Here is a 14,289-nt window from a genome sequence, read left to right on the forward strand (position 1 = left end):
TAAACGGAATCTTTTTCAAATCGATTGAGGCGATCAGCAAAGAACCCATGTGGCGATAATAGTTTCCAAAACTTCATAGGTTTACTCAGAACACTGGGTTGTTCTTGAGGCCAAAACAGTTGCCAAGGCTAGAAAATTCCTATTCGCAGGGACTAATGAAGCACATAAACAAAGGACGCCACAGGATCATGATTCTGCAAAATCTATTTCTTCTTGTCCGCAGCACCACCACCAGACCTGTATTGGAAAAAGGTTCAGCTTATTAGTATCCATTCAGAACATGGAATGAATCTAGAGAAAAATTCGCACAATTCAGCAGCATTTGGCTATGTGCATATCCGCATGTTACTGTGATCGGGAAATCAAACCATTGCATGCAAAGCATCGTGTTTAGACTGCACAGTACTAGAAACATAATAAACTAATCACTTCATCCTTCTTTTACATAAAAAGTACTGCTGAAAAATCATTGGCAGAAACATGAAAAACAAAAGTGTGGCCAGTCAACCATGTGCCTGACAATCTAACCATTATACTGTGGTATTGTGTACACAACATATTATTCCTTCACCAATGAATTTAACAGGTCTGTTACCCAGCAAGTGTCAAAGAACTCATAGCAGACTGACATGATACAACAAAGCAGTTCAAATTAAATATGAATAACTGCATCAGAACAAAACAGACCCAGCAAGTGTCAAAGAACTCATAGCAGACTGACATGATACAACAAAGCAGTTCAAATTAAATATGAATAACTGCATCCGAACAAAACAGAATGAAATAGCATGGTATGAAATGGCAAAGAGAATGTTCCGCACCTCATCTTCCTGACGACATTTGCCATCTCCTCTCTCTTCTTCTTTGCTCTCTTGTGAGTACCAAGCTTTCTCTTGGCCACCTTAAGTGCACGCTTGTCCTTCCCAACCTTCAGAAGCTCAGTGATACGTTTCTCATAGGGGGCAAATCCAGCAACCTCCCTAATCAGGCTTCTGACGAAAGTCACCCTCTTAGTAGCTTTCTGAAATTATTGGGCCAAGACAAAATATAAGAACATGATGCTAAACAAATAAAAAAAAAAGGACAAAGCACATATATGAGCAGATGACAGCAAGCAAAGCCTCAAACTTTTCTCTCAAAATTACATCAACTGATGCAGCAAGGTGCATTTACCAAGATGTTTTTAGAAACAAAACCAAAATGAGATTTAGCTTCCACGTTATGTCTCACCCATAGATATCTGCCTCCAGGACTAGCAACTTGAAGTAATAAAATCCACAGATTGCCAAAGGTGAGATGAGGCATGACAATCAATATAGATGGTGGGTCTGCTTGTTACTGTACAGTAATGCTGATATCTTTTCCACTATTCTGCAAATGTTTCAAACCTAGCTTTCTTATGCCTAAAGCCACATATCCACTAGACCAACCAATACAGATCATTCAACAGTATACTCTCATTATTCCTAACTCCTAAGCTCTATACCCATAATGTTACAAGGTGAAAGTTCTGACTCTGATTCATGTATCAAGACAATCAATTGAAAAGATGCATTTAGTGAGAAGTTTTAGAAACAAAATCAAAATGTGATTAAGCCTCCACGTTATGTCTCACCAATTAATATCTGCCTCCAGGACTAGCAACTTGGAGTATTGAAATCTCTCCAGATTGCCAAAGGTGAGATGAGGCAAGAGGATCAACATAACACAACAAAACTGTTTTCAAACAGGAGGAATACTTGTAACCATAAGGTAATCATGATATCTTTTCACTAATCCACAAAAGCAACACATCCAATTGACCTAACGGTTGAATCACCCAACCTACACTTGCATCACACCTCAAAATCTAGCCATTGGTTATAGAAGTTAGATCTACAGTAACACTAAGGTTCAAACGAGCAAAATCAAGTCGATTCTAAGAGTGTGAAATTCAGAAGGCATTTAATACACAAATCATAACGAATAACTCAGCACAGATCTACACAAGAGGCTCAGCGCATCATCATTACAGGTAGTGGTAGCTCCTTAGTTAGGTTCAAACTAGCACTTGAGATCACAGAGCGGAAGAAGTAATAGATCGGAGGTTCAGGACAGAAATTCTTACACCCTTGCGGTCGGACGGGCGAAGCGGCAGCTCGCGCTTGGTGACAATGTGCCCCTTGTTGATGCCGACGAAGAGACCTGACTTGGCCTGTGTCGGCGCCATGGCCGGCTTCGCGCTCGCTCCGCTGACCTGCGACGAACGCAATGGAACGAACCAAATCGAGTTAAACGCAACGAGGTAGAGGATTTGTAGCTTTGGGTTGAGAACTTAAGATTTGGGATGGGAGGCGGCGCTCGATGAGGAAACCTGGAAATGGTGCGAGCAAAACCCTACGCCGCCGGCTGAGTCCGTCGAGAAACCCTAGAGCGAGAGGGGTGGGACCTATATACACGCACCCTCGGGGTGAGATTTCATCTTGGGGCACTGATGGGCCAGACCGGGCTTACTGGGCTCGTTTCGCATATGCACATGGGGTTTTGTTTTCCTTTTCCTTTTCTCTGTGGAGATTTTTTGTTTTCAAAAAGATTTTGCCTCTACCCTATTTTTATGTGATACTAGCAAGGTGGCCCGCTAGTATGATTTTCAGATAGCAACATGTAATTTTTTTCCTCTAGATATTTTTCTCATAGTGACGAGGCATATGTGTAGGGTTTTTGAGTTTTTCTTCTCCGACTGTGTTCCTCAGCAACTACATCAATGTACACTCTTCTTCCTTGTGCCTTGAGCAAGCCAATTTCCTCGAAGAAAATAAAGATCTCAGTGCACATCTGGTCCATCGACATCAACCTACTATATTTGATACTCTCTGGTCTTTTTTTAGCGTGTTTAGGTTGGTATCAAAAGTATGTGGACATCTTGAACTGCAGCGGCTCGATGTTCTCCTACTATTTTCTTATCACATCCAATCAGACTTTTGTGTAGGTTTCTTTGATTTGTTATGCTACCGGTGTAATTCTAAGCAACTACACCAATGCACCATCTTCCTTTCCCACACCTTGAGCAAGCTAATTTACTCGCTAATGATCATTATCTCGATCGAAGCATGTGGTGTAGTCCATCGATATCTTGAACTAAACCACTCCTTGATATTCAATTGGACTTCTTTTGGTATCTAGACCTCCCCACCTTGTCATAGGTTCTTTCAGCTATGTTAACCTTAGCCCTCAGCCCTCATAGGTTGTAGTAGTGCCTTATTTTGTGCTTTTTACCTTGCCTTAGCCTTCAGCGTATCATTGTTCTTGCCTTTATTGGTATGGTTTCTCTCTACAGCGTGCGTGTTGACACTCAATATCTATATACTTTTAGTGTCATTTAAGTGGTGTTTTCATACATATTCTTGTATTAACCCATCACTTGACACTCGAAATAACCCCGCTTTTGCATATGTACTGTATTTTGAAGGACATTCTATTTTCGCAGGAAATTGGACTATATTGGAGCATAATGGAATAAGGCCCTGGACAAGCAACAATAAAGAGAAAGATGAAGGCCAACGGGCCCAAAAAGGGCATAGGCCGATCAACCTATAGGTCCTCAGGTCCCCGATCATGCTCATTCTTGGTGAGCACTCCTCCAAGAAGACTTAGGGGCTAAGTTTCTTAAGATATGGCAAGTTCACTTTGGTATCAAAGATGGAAGCAAGCAGGATTTTGAAAAGATATCAAGATCCAACCTTACCCTGAGGCTATCGACGAGTTAGGCCCACATGCATAAAAAATAAGGTTCATAAACATTAGGGGAGACTTGGAGACGAAGGAGGGCGCGAGATGACAAAAGGAAGGCCCAAGCCGATCAACGTGGACCCCCCTAGGCCGATCGGTTTGGGGTGTTCCTTTGCCCAATTACCTTCCAATTTCTGCCACACGCTCTCCAGACTATAAATACCCTATAAATTCACTGAGCCCTGAAGTCCATCCACCGGAACTCAACGAAACCAAAGGCATACACCAAAGGAAGCTAAGGGCTGCTGCAAGTATTCGGAGTTGTCTAGGAGATGGCTTAGGCTGACCCTAGCCGCCATGGCCTCCTCGCGGGGTTGTGCCATGGTGGAGTTCAGGAGAGCCAGTAGTAGATCATTGATGGTATGTACTCGGAGGTGATGATCTAAATACATCTATTATATGAGTAATGTTCTTCATATCATCCGATCTATTAGTGACTCGTTGTCTCCTTCTATGCTTTCTACCTATCATGAATATGCTTGTCCCTTAGTCTAATGCTAGTTTAGACTACATAACATACTTTATGTAATCATGGTGATTAGATCTAGTATGTCGATCCTTCATGATAGCTATATATATTCACCTGTGTTCGTGCCCTTAAATTGCCTGCGCCAATAGGGGGGATCGTGACGGGGTCTACTTCTATGTAGGGTGGGGGTTTTCGGGAGGTTGACCGGAGGTAGTAGTAGTTTAAAGATTGCTTTGGATGAGATGAATGATGTGCTTTTTCGTTGGCTAGCACTACAACTAGAAGATGATAGGCTCTTGCTACCCTTGGTGGTGTTATATCATATATATATGTGGATGTGATCTACACTTATTCATGCCATTGATCTTTACAACAAGTTTGCCTTCATATACAATCAATGCTTCATATTAGGACTAATCTGTTAGATTAGATGGAAATCTCTAGTCAGTTCGCTGCCGATCCACGAATTGATAAATCTTAGATGGAATACTCTAAGGGAAAAACTACGATGATCCGTGCGCTTGCGGTTCACAACTTGGTGTGTTAACTACCATCAACTATGCTCCTACTCCATCTTGATCTGCAAAGCTGTCCACATTCCCCATTCATCAGCTCAACGGTGCAGATGTTCGAACCCCCGCCAGCTGCCTCCCACTCTTGGGAGCTTGCTACTGAGGTAACTCGTCCGCAAAAGATCTTTCATTTCACCATTATTTAGCCCTGTTTTGTTTGGCTCCGGGGCTACTTTAACCCATACATTGATCAAAGTCCATTCTAACCCTGGTGGAGCCTGGTACATTGCCTCACTCTTTTGGTGGGAGGGTATTTTTATCTTTTTATCATCTGTGGTATAAAATTAGCTCCCATTAGTTGAGTTTGGAGGGCTAATGTGGCGGAACCGCCCAACTTAAGCTGGTTTAAGTGCGCCTAATCGCTGTCGGAACAGCAATTATCCGAGACGCACCTAAAACAGCAAAAGCCCGGTAGTCCGTCGAGTGTCCCTGGGACTCCTCGAAGAATCCACGACGTGTCACATCACCATACATCAGGATAATATCCGCGAGGGGATAATATCAACAAACATTACATTTTTACATACATAATTAAGAGGTACGAGTTATTACAAGACATAAGTTGAGACAAACTTAGTGATGTAGAATTAGACAAGCTCTAAGATTAGACATAAACAGTTCAGGAGAAGATGCGTCGATAAACGGTTTTCTAGAGTATTGTGAGACTCAGGTCAATACTCTAGGTCTTCGGGGTCTCCTCCTCGGTAGCTTCCTGTGGAGCTTCTGAAAGATAACCACAAGGGGAAAACCCTGAGTACGGGGTACTCAGCAAGTCTTACCCGACTAACCAATATAATAGTTTTTCTTTGGAATGCAAGTCAGCCTTTGGGTGTGCTTGGTTGACACAATTTTTGCCGAAAAAGCTTACTACGAGTGAGGCCTTAGTTTTATCTTTTATTATAGTTAAGTCATTACCTAACCATTTTAGATGATAACAGAAGTAAAACAATCATAGCTGTTAAATCATACAGTACTTGGCAACAGGAGATTTTATATCGCATGAGTTTATACTACGATGCTTAACAGCGATCAAGTGCATTCATAACCGAGAATTGCGGCGATCCGGATCAATTTACATCCTGCAGGAGAGTACCCTGATCACCAGCATTATACGATTGTCCAGGTCGTACTAACAACCTCTCGATTAGCAAAGTCAATGATTAGGAATACAACTACCCGGACCCAGGGATGCACCCCCACATGGGACCCCACGTCTGGCCTGATCTCCATGTGAGTTTCAGGCTACACCCCTGCCAATCTCCAGCACGTCAAATGCGGGTACGAAGCATTCCTGATCATAGAATTTACTAATCTACTGGGCTTTACTGGTCCCATACCCAGTAAGTGATCAGATGTTTATCACTTGATCAATGGTTAAGACACGGATCGGTCCTTAACCAGATTAATCTAGCAGACAGAATTACATCTCTAGCTTCTGTCTGGTTCCATATTCCAAACTATTCTTCATAAGCAACATGTATGACTTAAGTGTTTGCCTTAAGGTTGGTAAACCAAGCATGTAAGCAAGTAAGCAGTTCTAGACTTGGGTAGTTTCTAGGATTTGAACAAGTGGCAAAGATGTCCTTAAATCAAGGCAGGATCATACACAAGAATAGGTTTCATTCAACTCCTAGACTTAGTGCATGCGATCAACAAATAACCTATAACTAGTCACATGAAATAACGATCCCAAAATAGATAGGTATAAATGCACCGGGGCTTGCCTTGATCGTTAAAAAGATTAGTAGAAGCCGACGGATTTGCTTCACAGGGAACAAACTCAAACACCTCGTCGGACTCCAAGGGTCCTTCTGAAAATTCCCAGTAATCTTCTTCCGGTGCTTCTGGATCTACGTCATATATATACATGCAGGGGTTAGAATGTAAACTTTTTGAACAATATACTATACAACTTTCCTTCATGATAAAGTTGCAAGCCAACAAGGACTATACGACTTATCATGAATAAGTTGCAAGCCAAACACATAGAATCTAAAAAGATTAACCTATACTTTTATTTTTCTTAATTAACCCTTCCTATAGCTTCTCTTTTAATTTTTAGAAAAAGTGGTAAATATTTTCTAACTTGAAAATCTAATCTCCTATGGTTTAAGAATTATTTGTGATTGATAAAGCATTATTCATATTTTATACATTTTATAAATAGTAAGTATTTATTTAATCACCTTAAAAGGAAGGCATTAAATAAATACTTAAATTTTTATTATTTTCCTAGGGTGTAAAAATTTTAATGCATAAAGGAAAATAAAACAAGCCTAACAAAATTGGTTTCACTAATTTTGGACACTCCTACAAATTTCTGTGATTAAAATGGTGTAAAACGAATTTAAACGGATTAAATTACTAAAGGAAATCTAATTTTTCCCGAAAATCACCCGAGAAACCTTTCTTACTCACCCGCGCTCTACCCTCTCTCACGAACCACTGGACCCCACGGCGCGGACCCCACCTTCCTATTCATTTCTACCCGCCGGTTCTCCTCCTCCCCCTGACGGGCCCCCACGGGCCGCTTTCCTTTTCTTTCTCCTTTGGCAGCCCAACGCCGGCCCACGGCCCTTTTTTTTTCTTCCTTTACTTCGCGACGCCGGCCTGCGTCGCTCGCGCGCGCGACTCCCTGGGCCTCCGCGATGTCGGCCCAAGAACCACACCGGCCTTTTTCTCTTTCGGCCGAATCGCACGCGCGCTGCTCTTGGGCCCCCAACGCGTTGCGGCCCAACAACCGACCGCACCGCCTCGGCCTGCTCCTGCTCCCCCTCTTCTCTCTGACGCGCGGGCCCGAGCGCCCAGCGCTTCTTCTACCTCCCGCCAAAAAGCGTCCGCGACACGGGGCGGCGCGGCTCGCCGGCCGGCGCCCTCCCGGCGGCGGAACTAGGTCGCGACACCAACCCTAAACCTACACGACCCCGTGCGCGGCAACAGCTCCCCAGGAGATGGCCGGAGCCATCTCCTCCACGGCGACAGGCGGCGACTCCCTCGGCCGGCCGTGGCTCCTGGCGACAACAACTTAACCGACTCAAACGACTGCTTCTACTCCATCCTCAGACCCTAAGGACTTGACTACGACTGCTCAAGAAGGAAGAAAGGCAGCGCAAGGTGGTTCTCACCGTGAGCGGGCGGCGCGACGGCGGCGGACAGAAGCGACGGTGAGCACAGCTATCCCGGCAAGGATGTGGGACAACGACTGGATCGGGGTGTAGCTAGGGTATCTGTGGAGGAGTGGGCGAGAGGAATCGACAGGAGCTACTGGGAGGTGGTAGAATTTTGCGCGGCGGTGATACTGGTCAGAGGAGAGCGGGCGGCGGTAAAAAGAAGAGCAGTGAAACGGTGGCGCGGGAACAGTAAACATTCAAGGGTTTCACCGCGCGCATGGCTGCCACCGTGGTCTACCTCTAGGCTTGCGTGGTGAGGAGGTGGCCTAGCTAGTCATGCTGGCGGACGACCGACGACGGCGGCGGCGACACGTCTGGGTGCTCTGTCACCGCTCTTCTGGCGCCCGTGATCTTCAGAAGCGACTGACGGTTGATCCTTAATCCGATGGCCTCCCGTGCTTTAACAGAACTTGAAGATAAACTCAAGACCGCCATCTTTTATTTTGGCGTCGGCTTGAGATAAACATCGAATCACTGGAATTTTTGAAATGTTGCTCGAAGGGTTCTGAAATTGATTGAATTTCAAATTTGAATTTCAAATTTCGGTCAAAATTTGGCCGAATTTGGAATTTTTGACAATTTCCTTTCTTTTTCTCTTGGATTTCTTTCTGAATTTTCATGGTCACTGTATTACTTCAAATGTCACTGGGATACATGAAATACGTCATGTATAGAAGCAAGTTGATCAGGCAATGACAGCTTATATGCCACGGGACCTTTTCGTTCCAAGATTTCATAGGGACCAATATATCTCGGGGCTAATTTACCCTTTACTCCAAAGCGCTGTACGCTTTTTATTGGGGATACCTTTAAGTATACAAAATCTCCGGCAGAAAATTCCAAAAACCGTCTTCTTCTGTCTGAATAACTCTTTTGCCGGGATTGAGCTATTTCTAAGTGCTTGCGAATTTTCTGGACCTTCTCCTCGATTTCCATAACCAAGTCCGATCCCAGGTGTGTCCTTTCTCCTACTCCTGACCAATTTAGAGGAGTTCGGCATCTTCGACCATACAAGGCTTCGAAAGGTGCCATCTTAATGCTAGCTTGATAGCTATTATTATAGGAGAACTCGGCTAGGGGTAAACATTCATCCCATAGCTTAGAGAAGGTAAGAACACATGATCTTAACATGTCTTCTAAAATTTGATTGACCCTCTCTGTCTGTCCTCCAGTTTGAGGATGATAAGCAGAACTTCTAATAAGGGTAGTACCCATATCCTTTTGCAGTTGTTCCCAGAATCTGGAAACAAACTGGGAACCTCGATCGGAGATTATGGTTTTTGGCACTCCGTGCAAAGATACAATCCGGGCTATATAGAGTTTGGCATATGTCGACACGTGGTAAATTGTTTTGACTGGAATAAAATGAGCCGACTTAGTAAGGCGGTCGACAATAACCCAAATGGAGTCATACCCCTTTGAAGTGGTAGGTAATCCTACTATGAAATCCATAGAAATATCTTCCTATTTCCAAACAGGAATTTCTGAAGGTTGTAACAAACCTGCCGACTTCTGTAATATGGGTTTAACTCTTTGACAAGTGTCACATTCTGACACATATCTTGCAATTTCCGGTTTCATTTTGGCCCACCAAAATCTTTGCCTTAAATCTTGGTACATTTTATTGGTTCCGGGATGAATGGAGAACTTGGATGAATGTGCTTCTTCTAGGATTAATCTTCTCAGGTTCTCATTTTCCGGAACTACTATCCTGTTCTTGAAATATAGTCCTCCGTCTTCTTCTTGATTAAGTTCAGGAATCTTTCCTTCGGCTTTTTGTTGATAAAGTGTTTTAATCCATGGGTCTTCTTTTTGGGCCGTTATGATTCTTTCTTTTAAGGTATCTTGAACCATAACATTCTGGAGGGTACCTTGTTTTACTATTTCCAAACTTAATTCTCTCATTTCTTCGCACAGGGTCTTCAGGTTAGACTGGACGGTAGTGCAATGGCATTGGGCCTTTCTGCTCAAGGCGTCGGCCACCACATTAGCTTTACCAGGATGGTCATGAATCTCTAGTTTATAGTCTTTAATCAGTTCTAGCCACCGCCTTTGCCTCATGTTTAAGTCCATCTGAGTGAAGATATACTTTAAGCTCTTGTGGTCAGTAAAGATACGACATTCACTACCTAAAAGATAGTGTCGCCATATCTTTAGTGCATGCACTACGGCAGCAAGCTCTAAGTCATGAGTAGGGTAATGCTCTTCATGACGCTTCAACTGACGAGAAGCATAAGCAATAACCCTGCCTTCTTGCATTAGAACACACCCGATGCCTGTTCCTGAGGCATCGCAGTATACATCAAAGGGTTTTTCTATGTCAGGTTGAGCTAGTACTGGGGCTGTAGTCAATAATTTCTTCAAGATTTGGAATGATTCTTCACACTCAGATTTCCATTCAAATTTCGTGTCCTTCTTTAATAACTCGGTGATTGGCTTAGAAACCTTAGAGAAATTGGGAATGAATCTACGGTAATAGCCAGCCATTCCCAAGAAACTTTTTACTTCATGAACAGAAGTTGGTGATTTCCAATCCAGTATGTCCTTGACTTTTCCGGGATCTACTTCGATTCCTTTTGCGGATAGTATGTGCCCAAGGAATGGAACTTTCTTTAACCAAAATTCACACTTACTAAATTTGGCATATAACTGGTGTTCCCGGAGTCTATTTAGAACAATGCGCAAGTGTTGCGCATGTTCCTCTTCGTTTCTAGAAAAGACAAGGATATCGTCTATAAAGACAACCACAAATTTATCCAGTTCCGGCATGAATACTGAATTCATGAGGTACATAAAATGCGCTGGGGCATTTGTCAGCCCGAAAGACATAACCAAATACTCATATAGTCCATATCGGGTTGAAAAGGCTGTTTTTGGTATGTCTTCGGGTTTTATCTTAATCTGGTGGTATCCTGACCGAAGGTCGATTTTTGAAAAGACCTTAGCTCCGGACAACTGGTCGAACAACAAGTCATTCCGTGACAGCGGATACTTGTTTTTAATGGTTACCGCATTCAAGGGACGGTAATCCACACATAGCCTTAATGTACCATCCTTCTTTTTAACAAACAGGGCTGGGCAGCCCCATGGTGAAGTACTGGGTCGGACGAAACCCTTATCCAACAATTCTTGGAGTTGTGTTTTTAATTCTGCTAGTTCTTTAGGTGGCATTCGATACGGTCTTCTAGAGATAGGAGCGGTGCCGGGTTCTAATTCAATAGTGACTTCTACCGCTCTGTCAGGCGGTAGCCCAGGCAAATCTTCTGGAAATACATCTAAGAACTCATTAACGACAGGAATAGATTCTAGAGTCACTGCTCTAGTCCTTTTGACTATTTGGTCCAAACAAGGCCGAACGGGTAATTGGAGTTCGAAAGAGTGGCCTTGGTCATCTTTCAGGCTAATGCTTCGTGTAACCACATTAATTTGAACTTCATGTGCTTTCATCCAATTTACTCCCAAAATAATATATATTCCTTGATCTTCCAGAATTAAAGGGTAAGCTCCCACTTCATTCCCTTCTAGGTTTAAAATCACATTGCGAGCTACTTGATTGGTATTCTGTGTGGCACCAGTAGCTTGAATAGCATATTTGACATCTAAGGTATGAAATTCTAGTTGATGTTGTATAACAAACTCTTTACTTATAAAAGTATGCGATGCACCGGAATCAAACAAAACCATAGCAGGATAATTGTTAACAAGGTACATACCTGCTAGGATTGGCTCTCCTTCTGGAATTTCTTCTACAGTCATATAGTGAGCTTGGCCCGTCTTGGTGTTGACAAACTTGCGACGGACAAACTTTTGTCCAGTGCCTTGGCCCGAGGTCTGAGCCTTTAAGTTCGCGTTTCCCCTAATTTTGGGAAAACGACAGTCTCGGGCGAAATGTCCTGGCTTCCCACAGTTGAAACAAACCTGTGGGGTTCCCGAAGGAGTAGGGTTACGAAACCCGAAAGGTGGTGCAGTTCCAGGACGAGGGACAGCACTGGGAGCGCTGGCATTCCAGGACTGGAAAGGCCTTTGCTGGAATGAAGGACGATACATGGGTCGGGGAGGACCTCTATATACCATCCTCATCCTTTGAGGGGCATTTCCAAAATTTCCAGAAGGAACAGCCTTCCTTTTTAATGCTTCCTCTTTTTTCAAAGTTTCATCCAATGCTTTCATTTTTTCTTCTACGGTAATGGCTGTGCTTACCGTGGAACTGAAATCAGCGAACGTGCAGATGGATAACTTTTCCTGCATTCTCGTATTAAGTCCTCGGAGATAACAATCCCTCTTTCTGGTTTCAGTGTTGACATGCTCTGGAGCATATTGGGCTAGATGATCGAACTCACTGGTATATGCCAGAATACTGCGAGTTCCTTGTTGCAGTCCTAAGAATTGTTCCAGCTTCATTCTCATGACACCCTCTGGTATAAACTGCGTCCGAAAGGCTTCCTTAAAATCTTCCCATGTGACTTCCCTCCCCACTGGCTGCCTAGCCAGATGACTAGTCCACCAAGTTGCTGCAGGACCTTGAAGTTGAAGTCCCGCAAATTCGGCCTTCTGAACGACAGTACATTGGGGGATTACTCGAAATTTTTGCTCCATGGCCTGAAGCCACTCGTTAGCCTCCAAGGGATGCTCAGCTTTTAAGAAGACTGGGGGACGTGTTTCCAGAAATTGGGTGTAGGACACCCCCTGCTCCGGATCCCTCCTACGTCCACCGTTGCCGGTGTTCTGCACTATCACTGAAGTAATCGGGCTTGCTCTGCCCCGGAATTCATCAAACTGGCTATCGCGTCAGCCAATGTAGGTGCTCTGGGTAAATCCTCTTTCTGTCCTCCGGAACCTGAAGCTCGGGGTTCTCTGGGATCCGTCATGCTGCCAAGAGTAACAAGACATTAATATCTACGGTGCATTTTTATCAACCACTCTCTGCATACTAACATATCACATATCACAGCATGCTCACACACAAACCATACTTATGTACATACTTATTTATATTACATGCCTAGGAGTTAATATTTACAAAACCCCCTTAGTACCACTTGTCCATCACCCATATCTTACAAGAATATATTACAACACTTTCAAACCAAGTCCATTTCAACCGTCATAAGGGAAAATGCCCAGTTCTTCGGCATTTAATCCCAGTCGTGCCATGGCTTCTTGTAGGACGTCTTGGTCCACAGTCATCAGAATTTGCCCTGGGTGAGCAACAGGTGGAGCTTGATTGACAGAGTTTTCACTCCCGGACTCCGGTCCGTAGTCACTCCAAGTGCGGGAAGTGTCAGAGGTGTTAATTCCAGAATTTCCTTCCATTTCTTCTGGCTCCTCTTCTTCTTCGCTTTCCTGTTCTTCTTCTCCCCACTGCTGCATGGGACCATAGCCCTGAGGATCTAGTCCATCGGCATTGGCATTGGCCCACGCAAACTGTTGGTTGCCCGCAGGGACTTCGCCCTGGTCATCTTCTATGTCCACATCAAAGCCTTCCAGATTCTCGTGAGCATATAAATCTATCTCAGGATCTGCCGGTGGCACTGGATTTTCCTCCATTTCTATCACAGGCACTAGTTGATCCGCTTCCTCCGGGTTCTGTGGTTGAGGCTCCTCAGGTGGGGGAGGTGGTGGAACATTGACAATATTTTGCGCAGGTGCTTGAGCCTGCATTTCTTCCAGGGCTAGACGAAGTGATAGAATCTCGTCTAGCTGCTGAAATCTTTCCGCCTCCAGCCTGTGGACATTGGATTCAGCCTCTTCTCTTGCTCTATCCGCCATGCTTCGACTTGCTTCGATGAACCCTTGCATTGCCCGAAGTTTCTCTTCATAATCTTCAATCCGCCTGGACTGCTCTCGCATTGCCTTTTCCATCTCATGCTCCCTCGCCATTGCCGCCTTCTTGTACATTTCCTTGTCATACCGAGCACCCATCGCTTCCATTCTAGTATCTTCGTTCTTCTGCCTCTGATTATAATATTCCCGATACAAGCTTGATGTAAGTTGTACATAGCGGTCATGTAATCAGAAGCAGCAGCCACCAACACATCGTGCTCCACACGAGATGTGTTCTTCAAGGCTTTAATCCTCCGCTTCCATACCCCGTCATCTTGATGCTTGATTGGATAGAATCGAGCAGAGCTCGACCCTATTTCCACCTTATGATTCTCACACAGCTCAGTAAGAGCTTTCATGGCTGCCCTTTCTATAGTATCGTTGAATTCGAAACCCGATTCCATTACTTCCTCCAAACGCCAATTGGGTCGGTTATCATCATCTGGGATATGCACATACACCGTGCAATACTGCTTATGGCCGGTAT

General features: G+C 44.0%; 1 protein-coding gene across 1 annotated transcript; it reads right to left on the reverse strand.

Annotated features, from left to right (window-relative positions):
• Positions 1–2,486, reverse strand: LOC117859173 (large ribosomal subunit protein eL36x). The gene is made up of 4 exons (XM_034742375.2): positions 2,354–2,486; positions 2,108–2,236; positions 822–1,021; positions 1–237 (listed from the first exon to the last, which is right to left on the reverse strand). The coding sequence occupies exons 2-4, from the start codon at positions 2,207–2,209 to the stop codon at positions 204–206; spliced, it is 336 nt and encodes a 111-aa protein (XP_034598266.1). The 5' UTR covers positions 2,210–2,236; positions 2,354–2,486; the 3' UTR covers positions 1–203.
• Between the last annotated feature and the right edge of the window lie 11,803 nt (positions 2,487–14,289).

The sequence above is a fragment of the Setaria viridis genome, chromosome 5, assembly GCF_005286985.2.
Source record: "Setaria viridis chromosome 5, Setaria_viridis_v4.0, whole genome shotgun sequence".
Taxonomy (NCBI): Eukaryota; Viridiplantae; Streptophyta; class Magnoliopsida; order Poales; family Poaceae; genus Setaria; species Setaria viridis.